At 36.9% G+C, this 17,746-nt stretch overlaps 8 protein-coding genes across 8 annotated transcripts; 1 reads left to right on the forward strand and 7 right to left on the reverse strand.

The window, feature by feature from the left end:
- Positions 1-191: 191 nt before the first annotated feature.
- RHIMIDRAFT_195586 (kinase-like protein) lies at positions 192-1,471 on the reverse strand (the record flags this gene model as incomplete). Its single annotated transcript, XM_023606055.1, has 3 exons — positions 192-440; positions 496-891; positions 962-1,471. The coding sequence occupies 3 exons, from the start codon at positions 1,469-1,471 to the stop codon at positions 192-194; spliced, it is 1,155 nt and encodes a 384-aa protein (XP_023470661.1).
- Positions 1,472-3,655: 2,184 nt separating this feature from the next.
- On the forward strand, positions 3,656-5,498 carry RHIMIDRAFT_284787 (putative poly(A)-binding protein-dependent poly(A) ribonuclease; the record flags this gene model as incomplete). The annotated part of the gene is made up of 7 exons (XM_023613208.1): positions 3,656-3,838; positions 3,896-4,310; positions 4,367-4,686; positions 4,742-4,968; positions 5,025-5,123; positions 5,175-5,313; positions 5,367-5,498. 7 exons carry the CDS (start codon positions 3,656-3,658, stop codon positions 5,496-5,498), a joined length of 1,515 nt encoding a protein of 504 aa, XP_023470662.1.
- Positions 5,175-6,058, reverse strand: RHIMIDRAFT_252578 (uncharacterized protein). Its single transcript, XM_023610959.1, has 2 exons — positions 5,367-6,058; positions 5,175-5,313 (listed from the first exon to the last, which is right to left on the reverse strand). Exon 1 carries the CDS (start codon positions 6,043-6,045, stop codon positions 5,521-5,523), a length of 525 nt encoding a protein of 174 aa, XP_023470663.1. The 5' UTR covers positions 6,046-6,058; the 3' UTR covers positions 5,175-5,313; positions 5,367-5,520.
- A 152-nt stretch (positions 6,059-6,210) lies between these two features.
- RHIMIDRAFT_252583 (uncharacterized protein) lies at positions 6,211-6,669 on the reverse strand. Its single transcript, XM_023610960.1, has one exon. It carries the CDS (start codon positions 6,610-6,612, stop codon positions 6,256-6,258), a length of 357 nt encoding a protein of 118 aa, XP_023470664.1. The 5' UTR covers positions 6,613-6,669; the 3' UTR covers positions 6,211-6,255.
- Positions 6,670-9,115: 2,446 nt separating this feature from the next.
- Positions 9,116-9,776, reverse strand: RHIMIDRAFT_243094 (uncharacterized protein; the record flags this gene model as incomplete). The annotated part of the gene is made up of 3 exons (XM_023609898.1): positions 9,116-9,520; positions 9,574-9,674; positions 9,731-9,776. The coding sequence occupies 3 exons, from the start codon at positions 9,774-9,776 to the stop codon at positions 9,116-9,118; spliced, it is 552 nt and encodes a 183-aa protein (XP_023470665.1).
- Positions 9,777-10,342: 566 nt separating this feature from the next.
- On the reverse strand, positions 10,343-13,181 carry RHIMIDRAFT_196303 (glycoside hydrolase family 63 protein; the record flags this gene model as incomplete). The annotated part of the gene is made up of 9 exons (XM_023606119.1): positions 10,343-10,555; positions 10,620-11,607; positions 11,661-11,964; positions 12,017-12,062; positions 12,119-12,300; positions 12,354-12,455; positions 12,506-12,661; positions 12,712-12,912; positions 12,974-13,181. The coding sequence occupies 9 exons, from the start codon at positions 13,179-13,181 to the stop codon at positions 10,343-10,345; spliced, it is 2,400 nt and encodes a 799-aa protein (XP_023470666.1).
- Positions 13,182-13,219: 38 nt separating this feature from the next.
- RHIMIDRAFT_252587 (MRP-L47-domain-containing protein) lies at positions 13,220-13,822 on the reverse strand. Its single transcript, XM_023610961.1, has 3 exons — positions 13,643-13,822; positions 13,426-13,592; positions 13,220-13,372 (listed from the first exon to the last, which is right to left on the reverse strand). Exons 1-3 carry the CDS (start codon positions 13,815-13,817, stop codon positions 13,277-13,279), a joined length of 438 nt encoding a protein of 145 aa, XP_023470667.1. The 5' UTR covers positions 13,818-13,822; the 3' UTR covers positions 13,220-13,276.
- A 1,088-nt stretch (positions 13,823-14,910) lies between these two features.
- RHIMIDRAFT_243097 (guanine nucleotide binding protein, alpha subunit) lies at positions 14,911-16,192 on the reverse strand (the record flags this gene model as incomplete). Its single annotated transcript, XM_023609899.1, has 5 exons — positions 14,911-15,098; positions 15,149-15,302; positions 15,359-15,617; positions 15,669-16,011; positions 16,075-16,192. 5 exons carry the CDS (start codon positions 16,190-16,192, stop codon positions 14,911-14,913), a joined length of 1,062 nt encoding a protein of 353 aa, XP_023470668.1.
- Between the last annotated feature and the right edge of the window lie 1,554 nt (positions 16,193-17,746).

Here is a 17,746-nt window from a genome sequence, read left to right on the forward strand (position 1 = left end):
TTTTAATGGGGTTTCAAAGTAAGGCGAACCACTAAAGCGAATGGGGTTCTGCTGTAGAATCGATAAAATTGTATAGAGCTGAGAAAGGTGTACGTTTTGATTTATTTAATAAAACTCAATGACTCTGTATTTACTGTATCAATAAGTGCACATTAATGTAAAGAAGAGATGCACATTTTATTGAAATCACATCATTCTTCTTCTTCTTCTCTTTCTTCTTGCATCAGCATTTCCAGTCTTCTAGTCTCTTCAATCAGTTCAACCATATCCTCTGTTGTCGCAACAGATGAAAGAAATGGGTGCTTTAATAATGTATCTGCATCAGGTCGTTTATGTTGATCCTCAGTTATACACAGCTGAAGAAAGTCTTTAAATTCATCTGACCAACGTTCTGGTTCCTTTAGTGGGGGAAGTCCATTTGATGCAATCAAGAATAGAGCCTACATAGTCTCATTAAAGGACCCGACCTTTTTATGATACACGCATAATATTTACCCTTAATGGAGGATGTTCGACATAAGGTGGATCTCCTTCTGCCATCTCTAGTATTACTACGCCCAAACTCCAAATATCTGCTTTTGAGTTATAGTTCACTCCCTTGATCACTTCAGGCGCCATCCAGTAAGGTGTTCCAACAATGGAATTCCTGTGAGGCTGTGATGATGTCAATTGAGCACAGTGTCCAAAATCTGCCAGTTTCACTTCACCACGTAAATTGAGCAAAATATTATCGCTTCTAATATCTCGATGAATACGATTCAATCTGTGTAAACGTGTTAATGCCCTCAAGATATCCCGGACAATTCTTCCAATGTGAGCTTCCTTTAGTCTAGTTCTGTCATCAATGGAAATAATATCTGCTAAAGACACATCCATACATTCCATAACAACCTATCAAGGAAGAAAAACAAAGGAGAGTAATTAATCTCTAGCCAGCAATATCTTGTTATCAATAAAATACCCATATTTCTTCTTTTGTCGTATAACAGGCGATAAACTCTACAATGTTGGGATGTCGACTCATTTTCATTGCAATCAGTTCATTCTTTATCTTGCTAACTTTTTCTCGTGCTTCGTATGAAATCTTTTTGATGGCCACAATACGCTGCGTATTCACCTGCTTGGCTGCGTACATAGGGCCAGACTCTCCTTCAGCAATCAATATGAAATCAGTATAAAGTGCAGTAGGATCCGTGTTGGAATCGACAATGACATCTAATGAGTTAGATGACTCTGGTTGACTTGTTTCTTCTTGCTTATCAGGCAATGGGGGTATATCTGAAGATGATTTAAAAATAGATAAATGCAGTAATTTGGACGATCGGGCCCTTGATGGTGGAGCATAGCCTTTAGGTAAAGTCTCTTGTATAGATTCTCGCCTTGGCTCCTTTTTTTGCTGTTCTGTTTCTTTTACTGTTGTTGTATTAGTTGTTGTAGTTGTACGTTTATTTGATTGCAATGAGTCAGGCATTCGAACATGATGCATCACTCTTTCGACTGTCGCTGGGTTATTCTTCACTACGTCTTCTGGTACGCCTGAAGCAAGAAGAATCATTTGCCATTTTTCAGGTAAGCCTTTATATCCATACTGTCCAACTTCAACATGGACGTTATGTTGAATATTGTATGGTTTCCCTATTAGTGTAGGCACTTTACTACATTTTCTATCACCTGAAAAAGGAACGGTTAAAAAAGGGATAGGAGAATAAAGAAAGGAGTTATACATACAATCTGGCTTTACAGGTGAGGGAACAAGGTGAGGTGCTACATAATGTGTATCCAATACATCGTCGCTTGGTAGATTAGATTGTTGCCATACATCTGGTAAACCCTATAATAATATATAACTCGTGTCAATCTTGCCCAATATAAAGATAAGAAAGGGAATTACCATGTATTTTCCATTGTTTTTATTATACTCCACATGAATGCCATGTTCAACTTGAGTTGGTTTACTAATGTCTAGTATTTTTTCTCCAAATCCACTCAAGCTTGATACTTTTGAAGATAATGATGTCTCTGAACGGTTTGCTTGACGATAAAGTTTTAAACTTGATAAAGTAGAAGACGATGCCATTTTACGAAGACCTCTAGATGCATGAGAAGGTCTTTTTTCATTATACTCGCTTGTACTGCTACTGGGCGTAGCTATTGTATTGCCCATAGTGTTTATAAAGATAAGAAAGAGAAAGAGCGGTTTTTACTATCTACACAGGTATAAAGTATATGTACAAAAGAATGTATAGAATTGCCAATTGCTCACTGATAATAAAATACAAAGGACATGTAATTTTTTATGAAAGAAAAAAAAATGCTCTTATTTTCTTTTTTTGGTGCTTGGTGTGATGATTTATGCGTGTGTTTAGCCTAAAAAGAAAAAGGAAAACGGTAGGGGGTTGTGGACTTTTTCAGTGCTTTAAAAAAAAAAATGCGTGTGTTTCACAAGAAACCATGGAAATACCATAGCAACACCATGAATATAATTTCTTTGTTGTTATTCATAATCATGTATTGCAAGGAGATTCTCACCCTAGTGTTACACGACTTCTGTTACAAGTTGGTTTATCATAAACTTGAAGCATATGTAATTAGTTTGTCTTGACGATCATTCGATTCGCTCAAGTGGTTTGATTCCCTACTGTTTTTCGCTTTGAAAACATAAATCAGCTAAATATAGATTTTACTGTTTGTTGTATCAGGCAATTTTTGCACCAAGATGACAGTCATAGCTTCATGTTTATGTATAAATATATCCCTTATATACATTCGCCATACTTGTCGAACGACTATGCTCCTGCAATCTAAAGAACATATTTTAGCTGTGATATAAAAAGTCCAATACATGTAACTCCCCGATAAAGGATTCACTTTTCAAAAATTTATGCTTCTCTCTTTTTTTTTTACAATAAAAATAATATAATAATGCAAACACCCCTTAATGGACACATTGTTCTTCCTTCGCAATCGCCTTCAGTCATTCCCATTGTCGCGCCTTCTTCTTCAACAGAGGAACAACCAGTAAAGACAATGCCTAAAATTCCTTCTAAAGGTTACTTTTTTTTCTTGCGCATGTGTTTGAATTCCTGGATATTAAATACGTAGACTAGGAAACGATAAACGTCTTTGTCGAAATGTCATCATTCACGGATATTGTAAATATGAAGGAAAAGGTTGTGAATTCAATCATTCAACGGTAAGATTTCCTGTGGTTTGTTCTCTGTGAAAAACAAAAACTGATATAGTAACTTTTTATAAAAGAATGCTACAACAAGCCAAGTAGAGTAAGTTTACCTCATTTGTCATATCAGAAGTTTTCACGTGTTTATATTAGCAATATTAAGCCGAAAACACCAACAACTTCAACAATTAGTAATGTCAATGCACCTGAATTTGTTCCTCGTTTTACCTCAGAAGGCAACACACCGACATTTGCTGGTAAGAGAAAGAAAGAAAAAAGTACCCACAGCTACGAAACTAATCATGGTTATTGCAGAAGCCTTGACTAGTATGAATGTGTATGTTTATAAAAACGGATAGATATCTACTTCAGCTAACCTTATTTCTACAGCACTTCAACCCAAGAACCATCGACCTCACAGCTGAATGATAGTTTTTCTCAACTCAACATATTATCCCATGTAAGCTTCAGCAATACATGCATTCAACAAGTATTAAAACATTATTATATATACAGGATCAAGTTGATCAACAACCAGCAGTAGCACACGATCAACTACCGGAAGCTGGACATGATTACATACAGCAGCATCCATTTATGCTTCCAGCAACAGATCCTTACATGTTTATGAACCATTCGACTACTTTTCTTAGACAGCCTGTAATTATGCATTGATACAATCCAAGATTATTATCTCTTACTCATATATGATCATAGTTGCAACACCATTTTTACTCGTCTTCTTTATCGCACACAAAAGTTCCACTCTTACCTCACCAAAGATTGATTAATTCGTTCTTCATTCCGGATAAACTAAGAGAGGAACTGACACAGCGTAATGAGGCACAGTGGATGACATCGAGTGACCAATCCTTGCCAACCGAAGTGCATGTCTATCATTCTTTATATCCTCTCGAGCAAGAAAAGCTTGGAAATTACAATGGATATCCAGCCACTGTATATAAAGCAACATGTAGTATTGATAGACGAAGCTATGCGCTTGTAAGAATCGAAGGATATTCAAGTGTAAATGAATCAGCTGTGTCTATTGCAGAAGTATGGCGGAATGTCAGACACTGTAATATTGTTTCGTTTCGAGAAGGGTTTACTACGAAAGCATTTGGTGATGATTGTAAGAAAGAGAAAATATCGCTACGATTATAAACTGATACATTACTTCTATTATAGCCATTGTGTTTGTTTACGACTATCACCCATGTGCAAAGACACTCTTACAGCATTATTTCAGATTAGCAAAGCAAATGTTTAAACCTGCCGTATCAATACAGAGCAAAGGAGTGCCGTTACTGGTATCTGAGAAAACACTATGGAGCTACATTGTACAGATAACATCTGCCATCAAAGCAATTCATAGTTCTGGATTAGCCTGCAGAAATATACAGCTGAATAGAATCCTGATTACAGGAGAGGATCGAATAAGACTTACTGGTGTTGGCATCTTGGATGTCTTGCAAGGCGAAGCAGACCAGCAGTTAACAGAATACCAGGTAAGAAATAGGAAGAGTATTTGGATATCGATTTGACTAAGAAAATTGGGTGTAGCAACAAGACTTTATATCTCTTGGCACACTGATTATACAGTTAGCATGTAATTTATCAACACCTTCTCAGAACATCACACAGTCTCTTGAATACATATCGCGAATGTATTCAGAGGATTTGAAGATCCTTGTATCCGTTTTGATGGATGAAAATACGCCTAAATCAATTGACGACATACTAACATTGATTGCTCCACGCATACTAGAAAAGATCAACCGTAACCATTTGTAAGAGAAATATTCATGTATAAAAAATTCGAGACTAACATCAATTTGGGGGATAGCCATAATGATGACCTAGAACAGTGTTTAGGACAGGAATTAGAAAATGGTAGACTAGTTAGATTAATATCCAAAATGGGATTTATTAATGAGCGACCAGAGTAAGTTGAATAGTTATGTAGGAGCACAAATTGCTAAAAGAGGAATTCTAGGTTTGATATGGACCCAAGTTGGTCAGAGACAGGCGATCGATATTTAATCAAGCTATTTAGAGATTACGTGTTTCATCAAGTAGATGAACATGGTCAACCTGTCATTGACATGGTTCATGTGTTGACATGTTTGAAAAAGGTAATATTTCTGGTTGGGATCACATACGTCAATTAACTGTTCCCCATTTGTAGTTGGATGCAGGCATTGATGAAAAGATCATGCTGATGTCTAGAGATGAAAAGTCATGTTTAATAGTAAGCTACAAAGAAATCAAAAACTGCATCATGTCTGCTTATGCAGACTTGAGCTCAGGCAGGAAATAAAAAAAGATGTATATGCAATTTATTATAATGTAAAGCTTTTGAGAGGATCCAACTTGAATTTGAGTTCTTTAAGCTTGCTACTCGTTGGATTCCACATCTCAAACAAGCGAAATAGGCTGTTCAACTCTGTCTTTAGCTCGTCGTGAGCAAGAATGGATGGGTCACTGCAGATACCACGCATAGCCCAAGGGATGTAGTATGGATTTGAACTTTGCTTGGCCTTGAATGGTTCTATGGTGGCAACTTCTTGAGATTTCATCAAGTTACGACGGGTATATTCTCCGAAAGGTGACACTTCAAAAGTATACCGAACAGCGGTCATATATACATTGAGTTCTTCGTAAATGGTTGAGTGACCACCTTCGATGACATAAATGCTTCCTGCCAAAACCTCGCTTAAATGCATCACAAGGCCATGGTCTGACAAACCAAGGTTACGTAACCGCAGTGCAAACACGACGAGATGAATCAAAAAGTCATCAGAAGAGTAAAAATGACCATCGATGTAGATTGTTCTTAGAATGCTTGGATGGGTCAAATTTGACATGACTGCAGAATATAGAGGAACAACTTGATCTTGCATAGAGCCAGTCAGGACAACTTTAACATTGGATTTTAGGATGTAAGCCAGGGATTGGTGATAATGGATGGATATAGGACTGTTTGAATCCATAAATTCAAATAGCTCACGTGCGGCATCTGCTTCAAAGTACTGTATGCATATTTACTAAATGTTCAATGATGCTATTTCTTTTTCTTATGCGCGTACCTTGACAATCAGACTGCCTTTCAATGCAGGAAAGGGACCTTGAGAAATTCCAGCCATAGCCAAGAGACAAATGGACTGTCTAAATGTATGGATATGGCCTCTTTCTAACAGTTTTTTAAGCAACATGACAGAAACAGGAGTCCCTTGGGAATGCGTTGCCCAGAAAATAACGTCGGCGGAGGAGACAGCATCTAACCATCGAGAATTATCTACTAATCTTTGGTACAGCATACTGACTCTATCCTGCACCTTTCCTTCGCCTTCCAAAGGCACAAGAGTGATAGCATGATCAGGTAATGTGACTTGATGCTCTGTTTTGAAATATTGTTTAATGGCCATAGCCATTTGCTCACAAAACTTGACAGATGTCCCTGTAGGTTCGCCTATCATGCTACGAACAAGCTGACGAAGCAATGATCAATATGAATCAGATTTTAAATGGCAAATGGGTTTACCTTCATCGGAAACCACCCATGAACACCTATGATGACGATTCGTTTATCCATAAAATTCTTTTCAGGGTCTAATGACTTGATATCTTGAACAAAAGAGGAAAATTTCTCCCTTACTTTCTTTGCTATCCAGTGAGATGTGCTTACGTCTTCTTGCTTTGTCGGCTTCGGGATCAGTATAGAGTTGACCATGTTGATTGCTCTAATAACAAAGCTATCATATGGAGCTGGTTGTGGAGGCGGCTGTCGAATAAACAATGACTCGAAATGAGGCAGAACCTCATTATTCTGTCTTCTTAGTGAATTATTTGAAGGTGATAATCTGATGGTGTATGTTTTGCTTTTTGTTATTTTATGTAGCTGTTGTTCATAGCTGTTTATGGAAGCAATGTCTATGCTTGAGTCTCTACGGTCTAATCGATGGTCATCTTGAATCTTCTTACTTGATGTACTACTTTTTAGTCTATTCAAGTCAGTACTGGTATCATATGAAGGCTCTGCTAATTGGTGATGACTGTGATAATGTTCAAAGTTCTTTTCCATTTCTTTTGTTAAATAGCTAATAGCTGTTGTTGTTGGTGAATGTTCTATTAATTCGTCATGGTCATAGTATGGTATAACGTTTCCATTTGCTGATATACTAGTAGAGAATGTGATAGGGGCTACTTTGGGTGATTGTAATCGTAGTGGTGAAGGCTGATAATTAGGCACATCTGGTTTCTGTAAAAACTCTTGGGTTGGCTTGTTTAATTTTTCTATAGATAACGATAAGGAAGTGGCACTCGATGTTTTATCATATATACAGTCGCTTATTGTCACATTAACAGAGGTTGACTTGACACTTGCGGGTAGTTTGGAAGTAAGCGTTGATTTCTCGCTCTTTAACTGATTTCTTTTTAGCGGGTGCTGCTTTTGATTTTGTCTTTTATTGTTTATCATCAACCAGCTGAGCATGTGTACAAAAAGTATTAAAAGAAGAAATAAAAGAGGTAAATGGACGCTTGCTTTATATACACGACAGCAAAAGAGAGAGACTATTATACATGTGATCTACTTGCTTCCCCCTTTTTTCCGTGACAGATCAGGCACATAGTCATTCCAGAGGGCAAGATCGCGGCCTTTCAAAATATATGTCCGGCCTTTTTTTGCAAATCAAAGCTGTTCAAACCAGGTGGTTGCCTTAACCTCGGGCAATTGATTCGACGTAATACTTTCCCAAAGTAGACTTTATGATCATTCTTGTGTTTGATCAAAAAGAGGAAATAGGCCCAGCGATCACGTAAAGTTACTATATGCAGTAAAGCCGTCCAGGTAAAATCTTTTATATGGGCCATAATCGAAAAGACTAGTGTCTTGTAGATCCCAATTCTTTTGCTTTTTATCAGTAATCAAGATAGATTCCTATCTATCACATATCATTCTTCTCCTCAAGGCCCTAAAATATGATGTCCCTTCCTGATAAACAAACCGTTTTTAAAGCCCTCTTGCTATATGGAATGACCAAATATCGACCAAAACCAAGACTTTAAGCTCTTCTTAAATTACTGTTGACTAGTCTTATTTGCTACTTGATAAAAGCTTCTCGCTCACTTCACAATCATTGATATTATATCATATAATTAACTATTGTCTTTCTCTGATTGGCTCCCACTTATGTACATATTGAAAGAGATAGACATACACACTCTCAAAACAACATATGAGATGTCGCGCATCTAAAGCATATTTCCCAATCAAAGCATCATTGTTATTTCAGAACCAGATACAATACACAATAATAGAGAGAACCAAAGTAGATGTTCCCCAATTTATTTGATTTACAGCCTCTATGCTACTGATTGGGTGCTTCGGGAAGCCAACACTGCTACGCCAAAGCACACTTTACACTTAAATTGTGAACAAGATTAAAAAGGGAAAAATGAATAAAAAGACTGTTCTATTTTGACCCTGATACGCTGCAGTGCGCATATCCAATAATTTATCTATGCAGGAGTGAAGAAAAGGGGGCCTGTAATATATTTCTTAATTACCAGTAATACACATTCATACAATATAGCCAAGGAGTGTAACCCTCTTCTTTCTCTTTCTCTTCTCCCTTTTAACCGCATTTATATGACTTTATATAGAACACTGAAAAACAAATACAATAAACTTGAAGAAACCGAGCAAATTTCCAGATCTACGTGGCCACAGATAAAATACATTTCAATCAAACAAACTCGAGGTTACTTGACAATGATGAAACTAAAGAAAATGTTTACAATATAACTAGAAATGATTGTATGCCTTTAAAGATACTCCAAAACATGGCTCAAGTGGCCTTTTTTGTTTTTTCAATTGTAAAAGGTATTATCTTTTAGCTTTAATAAAATATAGTGGTTTATTCAGAGCTTCCATTAATTTTCAAAAGCGGTATTTACGTCACTAAAAGCAGAGTTAATCTTTGCAATATACTCGGTAACATCATTATGGCGGCTTTCAGGCATGGCAGTAAGAATACAACCAGTCAAGGTGTTCACCTTGGGTTGTAACTTTTGAAGATCAGCCTTGACAGCAGGTGTGGTACTTTCAACAGCATCAAATTCGGCCTTTTTAGCAATCATAGCGTTCAAGGCACTTTCAACATCAACTGCAAGTACTTGAGCAACAGAAATGAAAGAAGCAGCTTCATCAGCAAAGACAGCAGAATGAATGGTACAGCAGCTAGCACTGGCTCCATCAACAGCGTTTATAAGGGCTTGTTCACTGTTAAGCACACCAACAGCACCTTCAGAGCCAGCAGCCGAAAGGTAGGTATTGACCTAAGTTCAAAAAATAGTTAATGCAAATATTACTCAGAACGGTGTAATCTTACAGCGTTGGAGGTGGCCTTGAGCTGATCCTGAAGAGATGTCAAATCATTGACACAAGATTGAACTTCGACACTAGCACGAGGGTTCAAAGTAGCAGCACTGGCTATCAAATGAAGAAAACCGATTAAGGCGTCTTTAATATATGAGTTTAGACTTTACCAGCAATAGCAAAAGTGGAAGCAAGAGCAAAGGGCGTAAAACGCATTTTCATCAGATAACGAATAAACAAAAAGTCAAGAGCAACTATGGGCTATTTATACTAAATTCCCAAAGGGGATAGTCAGAATCTTTGACATTCTCTATATATATATATATATATATATATATATTCACACATATAAATTGACAAAGATGATATAACACTACTTGTACAAAAGAAATTATAGATTAACCAAGCTTGTTGTGTAAAGAGAAAAGACAAAAAACATCTAACCTGACGACTTACTAACATACCTTTGCTCCACATGTTCATTGAAGCAAGCTGTAAGAGTCACCAAACTAACCAAATATAAATACTAGACAAGATATCAATACCCTTAGAATGCTTCCAAAAGGACTATACTATTCAAGCTAAAGATGCGACACTGGTATACTAGAAACCGTTCGTACGCTCACAAACACAAACATATGCATATACTCTCTTGTATCAAATGGTATGATAGTCAGTAGTAAATTAGTTTTATGGCACTTTTTAATCTACAATAGAATAATTTTGTAACAGAGACAGGGACTTTCTTTTAGCTCCACCCCCTTGATTACAGAAATATGCTTCTAATATTTTTCTGCCATAATCAACAAGACTAGACTGGTCCATCCTGTAAATGGATGACTACGCATACCATGTCCATCATCCTGAGAGTACTGTTCCCAAACATAGCCTGTTTTCTTGTACTCCTTGTACACGTTACGAATTATGATTTCTCTTAGTTGGGTATAGATTGTTTGTGCGCGAGCTTGGAAGGGACCGGGTGTATGCATATAATTCTTAAAAAAAAATGCGGTTAGAGGTTAAATTTGGGGGAGTGCGTCTTTGCAGAAACTACTTTACCTTATATAAACTCTGTAATGTCAAATAGTTGATATTTAACCAAACAGGTCCTCTCCAGTAATTCTCTCCTGTACCAAAGAAAGGGTCTGATGCGGATAGTGAACGTAGACCGTAAGACGACCAGAGCTCTTGTTCATCTTGTATCATGTCTAGAATAGCGCCCAATTTTGGTGAATCAGCAGGCAAAAGACCCAAGGCCATTGGGAATAAAGAAAGATAGCCTTTGTGGCATACATGAATAGGAGACTGTGCCTCATCTAGTGCTTGGTCACAGTACATTTGCTTTTCTTCATTCCAATGTAAATCATCAAGATTTGTCAATATATCCTGTTGTATTTGAATATACTCGTTCATGTCTTTGTCGTATTCAGGGCCCAATTTGTGAGCAATCTCCTTTAATAAACCGGTACAGAAAGCCATCCAGGAATGAAGGTCAAGATGGAGTTCACCCACACTAGGATCGCCTCGAGGATAGTCATCAAGGCCAGATGTAAGTGTATGGTTTGGCGTACGTCCTCTCCAACGATAGGCTTCATCATTGGATGCCTCGCGTCCAAATTTCTTCAAGTGACCGCGTTGAGTTGAACGGAACCAAAGCCAGTTTTGACGAAGCTTTGGATAAATGGCTTTAAGCCAATGACTTGCTAACTCTGATTGATCGAGGTGCAAGTTTCGCAAGACAGAGGATTCGTCTAGTGTTCCCATTTTTAATTGACTGTCTACCATATTTTCTAGTAGCTTTTGTTGCTGATGTGCTTCCAAACGATCAATGAAATGCTTTATAGCGAGATATAGTGTAGGAGGATTAGCATAATGAGGGAATTGAGTTTGGAACTCTGCTGGGACTTTGCTACGTGCTTCCTCCCCAAGGATCTGCTCACGGGCTACCCATCCATTTTCGTCAATCAAGGACACCCAATGCTTGATAATATCCAGGCTAAGATCATTATCCCATTCACCAATTAAGAGTTGATGGAATCCTTCGTCCCTGCAATACTTTTTTAATACTCGGTGCATTTTTTATCTCCAACTATATGTTACCAATAGAATCCACGAGGGAAGAAAGGTCGACTAGGTGTAGCTGTAAAGAGTGTTTGAGGTTTAGTTAGTTCAGGTCTAACAGGCTCTCCCTTGAAATCTTCTTCATCCAGCATAGGAGGGTGTGATCGATCAACAACAGAAGATCCATGAAAATAGCCTATGCCTCCTAAAAGATTACTCAATAGATATTGAGCAAATTCCACCTTGTTATTTGAGAATCCCTTCTCTTTCAGGTGGAAGGTTGCTTCAAATCTAGCATTAAATTCCTCCTCTTTGTTAACAAGTGCTGTTCCAAGCTTTTCACCTTTTGTAGCCAAGGTTAATTAAAGAACTAGACTAATAATTGGCTAACTTACTCGTCAAAGGCTTTTCAGAGCTAAACGAATGGAATAAAACATCAAACTATGAACAAGAAGTCAGATACAGACTGGTTTTCTGTTTAAATTGTCCGAGGTTACCTGAAATTCACCCTGAAAGATCTTCTGAAATGTATAAAAGTTGGCTACTTCACCCTCTTCTTCAATTAAGCGGTTGCTCAAGGTAAAGAGCTTGTATGGTTGTGTATATATTTCCTCTTGTGGAATACCCTCATTTTGTACTTTTTGTTGAGCATTCATGACCAGTTCTTCAGAGATAATATCTACAGGGCATAGCACTTAGCCAACCTATACCATTCACGTTCTTTTACCTTACCTTTTGCTCTCCAGACCTTTCCTGTAGGCACTTCTTTACCAGACCATTGAGTGCGAGCAAGATCCTGCTGAATACCTTGACCCGGGTATGTGTTCAAAGGGCCTATAAGACACGTAAGCAAATATGATTCTCGATTGTAATATCAACAATACCATCTACAATTTGTATTTCAAAATCTCCAAGCTCAGGAGTATCACCTTCAAGTCTGATAGGTGACTCAAGGCCCTTCTTTGACAGCTTGCTCATAAGGTCTACTCCGCCTTGTCCTTCAATTCCGACATAAAATAAGACAGATGTGATGGAAGGAACTAGATATGTTTCTTTAGTTGCTGATACATAACAAGAATGGCTATATTACCCTGATCATTAATGGGTATTCCTCTAATACGCACGCCCCAATCCCCACCATTATTTCCTCCGGGAACTTTGATAAACTCAGTATGAATTCTTATATTACTTGGTGTATCATTAATCACTTGAGAAGCAAATCCTCTTCCATCATGCTTATGATATCCGTATCCTGCGATACCATCCCCTTGGTCACAGGCGTGCCTTATGCCTAGTAAAAGAGAAAAGGGTGCATTAGTCTATATAAAAAAACAAACTATTCAAACGCGTACGTTGGATTCCTTGAATATTGGCTGCATCAAACCACATGAGACCCGTCATGACTGATTCGGGTAAACGCGGTCTTGTACCAAAATAAAGATTAGGTCGATATGTTCCCCATAAGAGAGAAGAGTTTGATGCTGTTATTGGTAAAATGCTTGCCAAAGTTACTGAAATGAAGGTTGAGATGGTGAATAATAATATATTCAGCCTTATCATTTCGTGTTTAGCAAAGAAAAAGAAAGAAAATAAAAAAGGGAAATTGTCACACAAATACATTTATTTTACATTTAAAAACAAGAAAAAACAACGCTTTATGCTTGTTTTGCTGCTTGTTCTGCCATTAATTTTTCATATTCTCTTTGTCTTTCATATAAAACACACTTGATTCTAGCCATCGATTTTTGACACTAACAAACTTTTGGTTAAACTATGATATTTAAGATGGAAAAACAGGCAATACCTTTCTCATACGTCCTTCGTTGGTCCAAACTTGCTTTGGTAAATTTAAACGATTTGCTTCATGTTTTTGGGTTGCAAGTAAATTACGTTCCTTTAATAAAACATACCATAGCTTGTGGAGATCTTCAAATGATTTTTGACGAAGTTCTTTTGCTTTCCAGGAGCGTCCTAACATAATAGTTGAACATTTTATTCTCTAATCGTCCATCATGTCTTACCTGTCCAAACTTGTTTTGGTAATGTTTGATTGTTCTCAAAGAATTGATATAAGCCTTTAGGTTTAGTTTTTGTTGTAGTTGCTGCTATTTCAGAAAATACAGTTGAAGATGTTGTGAATGAGCGAACTGATGTATTAAATACTGATAGGCGACTGATTCTCTGTAAAATGGACATTCTATATACAAAGAAAAAGGCGGATTTTGACAGGGACTCCTCTTTTTTGGAGTATAAGCCTCCTCCCCCTGTTACGGTCATTGTATATTTAAAGTCCGTTTCCTTTTTTTTTTTTTTCCTTTTACACTCTTTCCAAAAAGTAAATTCGCCTGACGGCAAGAACAAAATTCGTGTGGGCACGAAATGTAAATTCGTCTTGGAATCTTTGGATATTTAAGGACACACCAAGCGTCCGTCTTTGTTTTATTTCTTTTTTCACAATTACACCAGAAATTGCAGATAATGAACATTCAATTTTTACTTGAAAATGGGAAAAGTTCCGTTGTCGACGAGTATGGCAGGCCTGAACTAATGGATTATATTGTTGATGAGGAAGAGTTCCGTCTTGAAACATTGAACTCTCATACACAAATGGTGGTTGTTTTTGCTTGTGTTTTGGGAACGATAACCACTGCAGGGGAGAACCTTTTTTTTTTTGACCATGTCATACTACGTTTCAAATTAATATGAAACGCAGATTCATCAAGAAAGACGCAGTTAGTTGTAAAATTCATGTCTGTTTTTTCCCATTTATGAATCCAATCCAGGCACTCTTGAATCTTTTTCTCACTATTCCGGTCTATGGGTTGAAACCTAGCTTTTTTGAGGAACAAGCTGCAATTTTTTTTTTTTTTTTCAAACAAAGTACTTTTGGATACTTCTAATTCTGTGAATACTTGTTTTAGGTACTTCATCACGTCGTCCAAGGCAACTGAAGGGTTTTCATCGATGCATTCAAGAATAATCTTTTTATGCCCCTCATTGAGAATGTGTGGACGACCAGTCTTTTTCTGTTTCTCAAAGATACTATTAGGATCTCTCTCGTACTGTTCAGCCCATTCTTGTGCTGTACGAACATGAATCCCAAGCCTTTTTTCAGCCGCAGCCGCACCAAGACACTTTTCAAACAACAGATTTTCCATCAGGGCGAATTTACTTTCTGGAAAGAGTGTATTGTTTATTAAAATGGATAATAGCAAAAAAAAAAAAGAATGGGTGATGTGTGTGTGTGTATTACAATATTAGTGAAGCAAAATAGAAAAAGAAAAAGAAATTATAATAGACCAACATCACGCAAGTTATTTTGAATAATAATATCATTAACGGCAGCCATAACGAACTTAATTTGCTCTGTATCCGTTGCACATGTAAAATGAGAATAAATCTGTTTAGAATCTGACTGGTTTAAGGATACAAATCTATTAAGAATATAATCCCTAGCACTTTCGTATGTCTCAGGACCTATATAATGATTAGCTTTAGGGCCCCTTTGCTTATATTATAGTATTTACCTGTATAGTCACTGAAGCTTTCCTTTAGAGGGTGCTTTTGTAATTTCTCTTTAAAGATGTCAATCTTATTCAAGAAGAGGATAATTGATGTCTTGACGAACCAACGTGAATTACAAATTGAGTCAAAGAGAGTCAATGCTTCTTGCATACGGTTCTAACAAAAAAGACTTTAGGATACATTAAAGGGGAAAAGCCATTATTATGACTTACCACAGTCTCATCTTCAATCAGCACCTGATCGTATTCGGATATAGCCACCAAGAAAATAATGGCTGTAACATTTTCAAAGCAGTGGATCCACTTTTTACGTTCTGATCGCTGTCCACCCACGTCAAACATGCGGTAAGTCAAATTTTCAATGACAAATGTGGTTTCTGTGATACCCGTTGTCTTGACACGTGATCGAAGCACATCCTGATCTGTTGGCACATAACTGACTTCTCCGATACGGTCGATAGAATCAAAGTAACTATGGAAATGGTAAGCCATGATTACCAAAAGAGGCATCAAGATTACTTACTATTTAGCCGAGTCATTCAGTTGATATTCACGACTCCTATCAAACACACTTAGGAGATTGGGATCTTTCCACAGAGTCTTTATAGCTAATACAACCTCTGGAGGAAGTGATTCACGCTCGATCTGTGTTGGTAAATCAAGGATAATTGAAGCATGATGCTTGTTTTGAGGAACAGAAAATGAAACGCCCATGTTATCCATGGCTTCCAAAATGACACGCATAGATTGTACTGCATTTGAAAAAATGATTTCTTTAAATGCTTCTCTCTCATCACGAGAGTAGCCACCATCATGGATCAGTTTCATTTGCTTCAATATAGTTGATTTGCCTGATTCACCAGCGCCTATTTTAGTAAGGACAATAGGAGTGAATATAAGTTAACCACAGTATCTCTGTTTCTCTTTACCCAACAACAACATTTTCACTTCATTTCTCATATTCAGTTTATCACGCTTGATTATGTTATCGATTTCTTCATTACGGGCTTTTCCGTCATGCACTTCGTTTGATTGACAACAACCCATACTATATATTACAATCCGATTTTACACAAGAAAAAGTAATAAGAAAGAGAGAGAGATAAAAGAGAAAAGAGAAAAGCTGATAAAAAAGGAGAAAAAGGCTTTGTCTATTTCGCAAACAGTAAAAGCTTCATCATTTCCCTCCCTAAATTTAGCAAATCATTTATCTTACCCCCCTTTCTCCTTATTTTTTCCTCCTTTTTCTATTTCCCCTTTTGTGCTCTCTCTCTCCTTCTTTCCTAGAATCGTTGCCCATTTAGCTTTCTTTCTTTTTCCTTTTCTCATGTCTTAACGCGGCATAAAAGCCACTGATAAAGCAGAGAGACCTATGGTGCTTTTTTATATGACTCAGTGGCAACAAAGTAATAATGTCAACTAAGGTTGTGTTACAAGAAGGGAGGACCGAGCAATTTACTCTTCATTTGTATTGTTTTGCTGTTTATCCTAACCTGCAGAGCCAATTTATGTTTTTATGCAGCTAAAAAGTAACAGGCAATCCCTCACACTCTTTTTTTGAAAACATCAGGAGAAGAGGATTTTTTTGTAAGGAGTTAATAAAGAGTTTGTTGCTAAAGATAAAAAAAGACTGGGAGCATAAATCAAGAATTAATCTAGTTTTTTCATGTGTACAACAACAGCCCAGCGGAAAACGGGCGTATTAAAAGTCGCTGTGAAAGAGCGTTGAAGATAAACTTAGAACAATATTTACTGTCATTACACATACTCTCCTATCTCCCTTAATTACAACATCTGTCCTTTATGACATTTTAGAAGAAAAGGAGATTTTAATGATTTACAGTCAAACATAGTGTATTATAACAGTTTACTGATAGCTAGCTGCTGTATTCTTAAAAACTATTTGTTTCGCCATAAGCTAAGCAATATATAACATCTATAGCATTTACAACCACAGGCTCAATAGCTACAAGTGAATGGACATCCTAATTTATTTACCGGGCATGTGGTAATAGTTTTTGAAAGAAGGCACTATTCTAAACTGCACAGCCAAGAGTCTAGGATTTTGATAGTTAATCAAGCTCATAGATAGTATACATAGAACTAAAGACCAACATGGTAATTTCAATACCAACAAATTAAATAGTAGCTGAGAGAGTATTTATTTATTGATATCCTTGTAAATAAGCAGGAGCGTATGCATTCTAATGAGGAAAAAAAATCATACGTTAATGAATGATAGAATATAGTCCATCTTTGTACTCTTAATCGTTCATTGCTCTTATTGACAACGTATCCTTTTAAGTATTTCTCTTAACATATGCATAATCTAAATCAAGTTATCTAAGAAAACACAAGTACTATTCGTTCCTATGCCAACCTATACCAGCGTATGACAAATATATTTTATGCCAAAGGTCATCTTGAGCCTACGAACCAGAAGTATATCATATATCATAAAGCCTTACAGTGCAATTATACATTTCAGATCGAAAAATCGGTCATCTAAATAAACTTAAGCTGATGTTTCAAATGCAATGACAATCAGATTGCTTATAAAAATACATTTTACTAAATAAAAGAAGACATAATATCTGTAGG

The sequence above is a fragment of the Rhizopus microsporus genome, assembly GCF_002708625.1.
Source record: "Rhizopus microsporus ATCC 52813 unplaced genomic scaffold scaffold_1, whole genome shotgun sequence".
Taxonomy (NCBI): Eukaryota; Fungi; Mucoromycota; class Mucoromycetes; order Mucorales; family Rhizopodaceae; genus Rhizopus; species Rhizopus microsporus.

Bases quoted from the DNA above. Each gene is read 5' to 3' on its own strand.
- RHIMIDRAFT_252578 (XM_023610959.1), bottom strand. From the start codon at position 6,045: ATGTCAAATTTGACCCATCCAAGCATTCTAAGAACAATCTACATCGAT.
- RHIMIDRAFT_252583 (XM_023610960.1), bottom strand. From the start codon at position 6,612: ATGGCTATGGCCATTAAACAATATTTCAAAACAGAGCATCAAGTCACA.
- RHIMIDRAFT_252587 (XM_023610961.1), bottom strand. From the start codon at position 13,817: ATGTCCATTTTACAGAGAATCAGTCGCCTATCAGTATTTAATACATCA. The intron at 13,593-13,642 runs GTAAGACATGAT...CTATTATGTTAG, and splicing joins ACCAAAACAAGTTTGGACAG to GACGCTCCTGGAAAGCAAAA. The intron at 13,373-13,425 runs GTATTGCCTGTT...AAAGTTTGTTAG, and splicing joins ACGAAGGACGTATGAGAAAG to TGTCAAAAATCGATGGCTAG.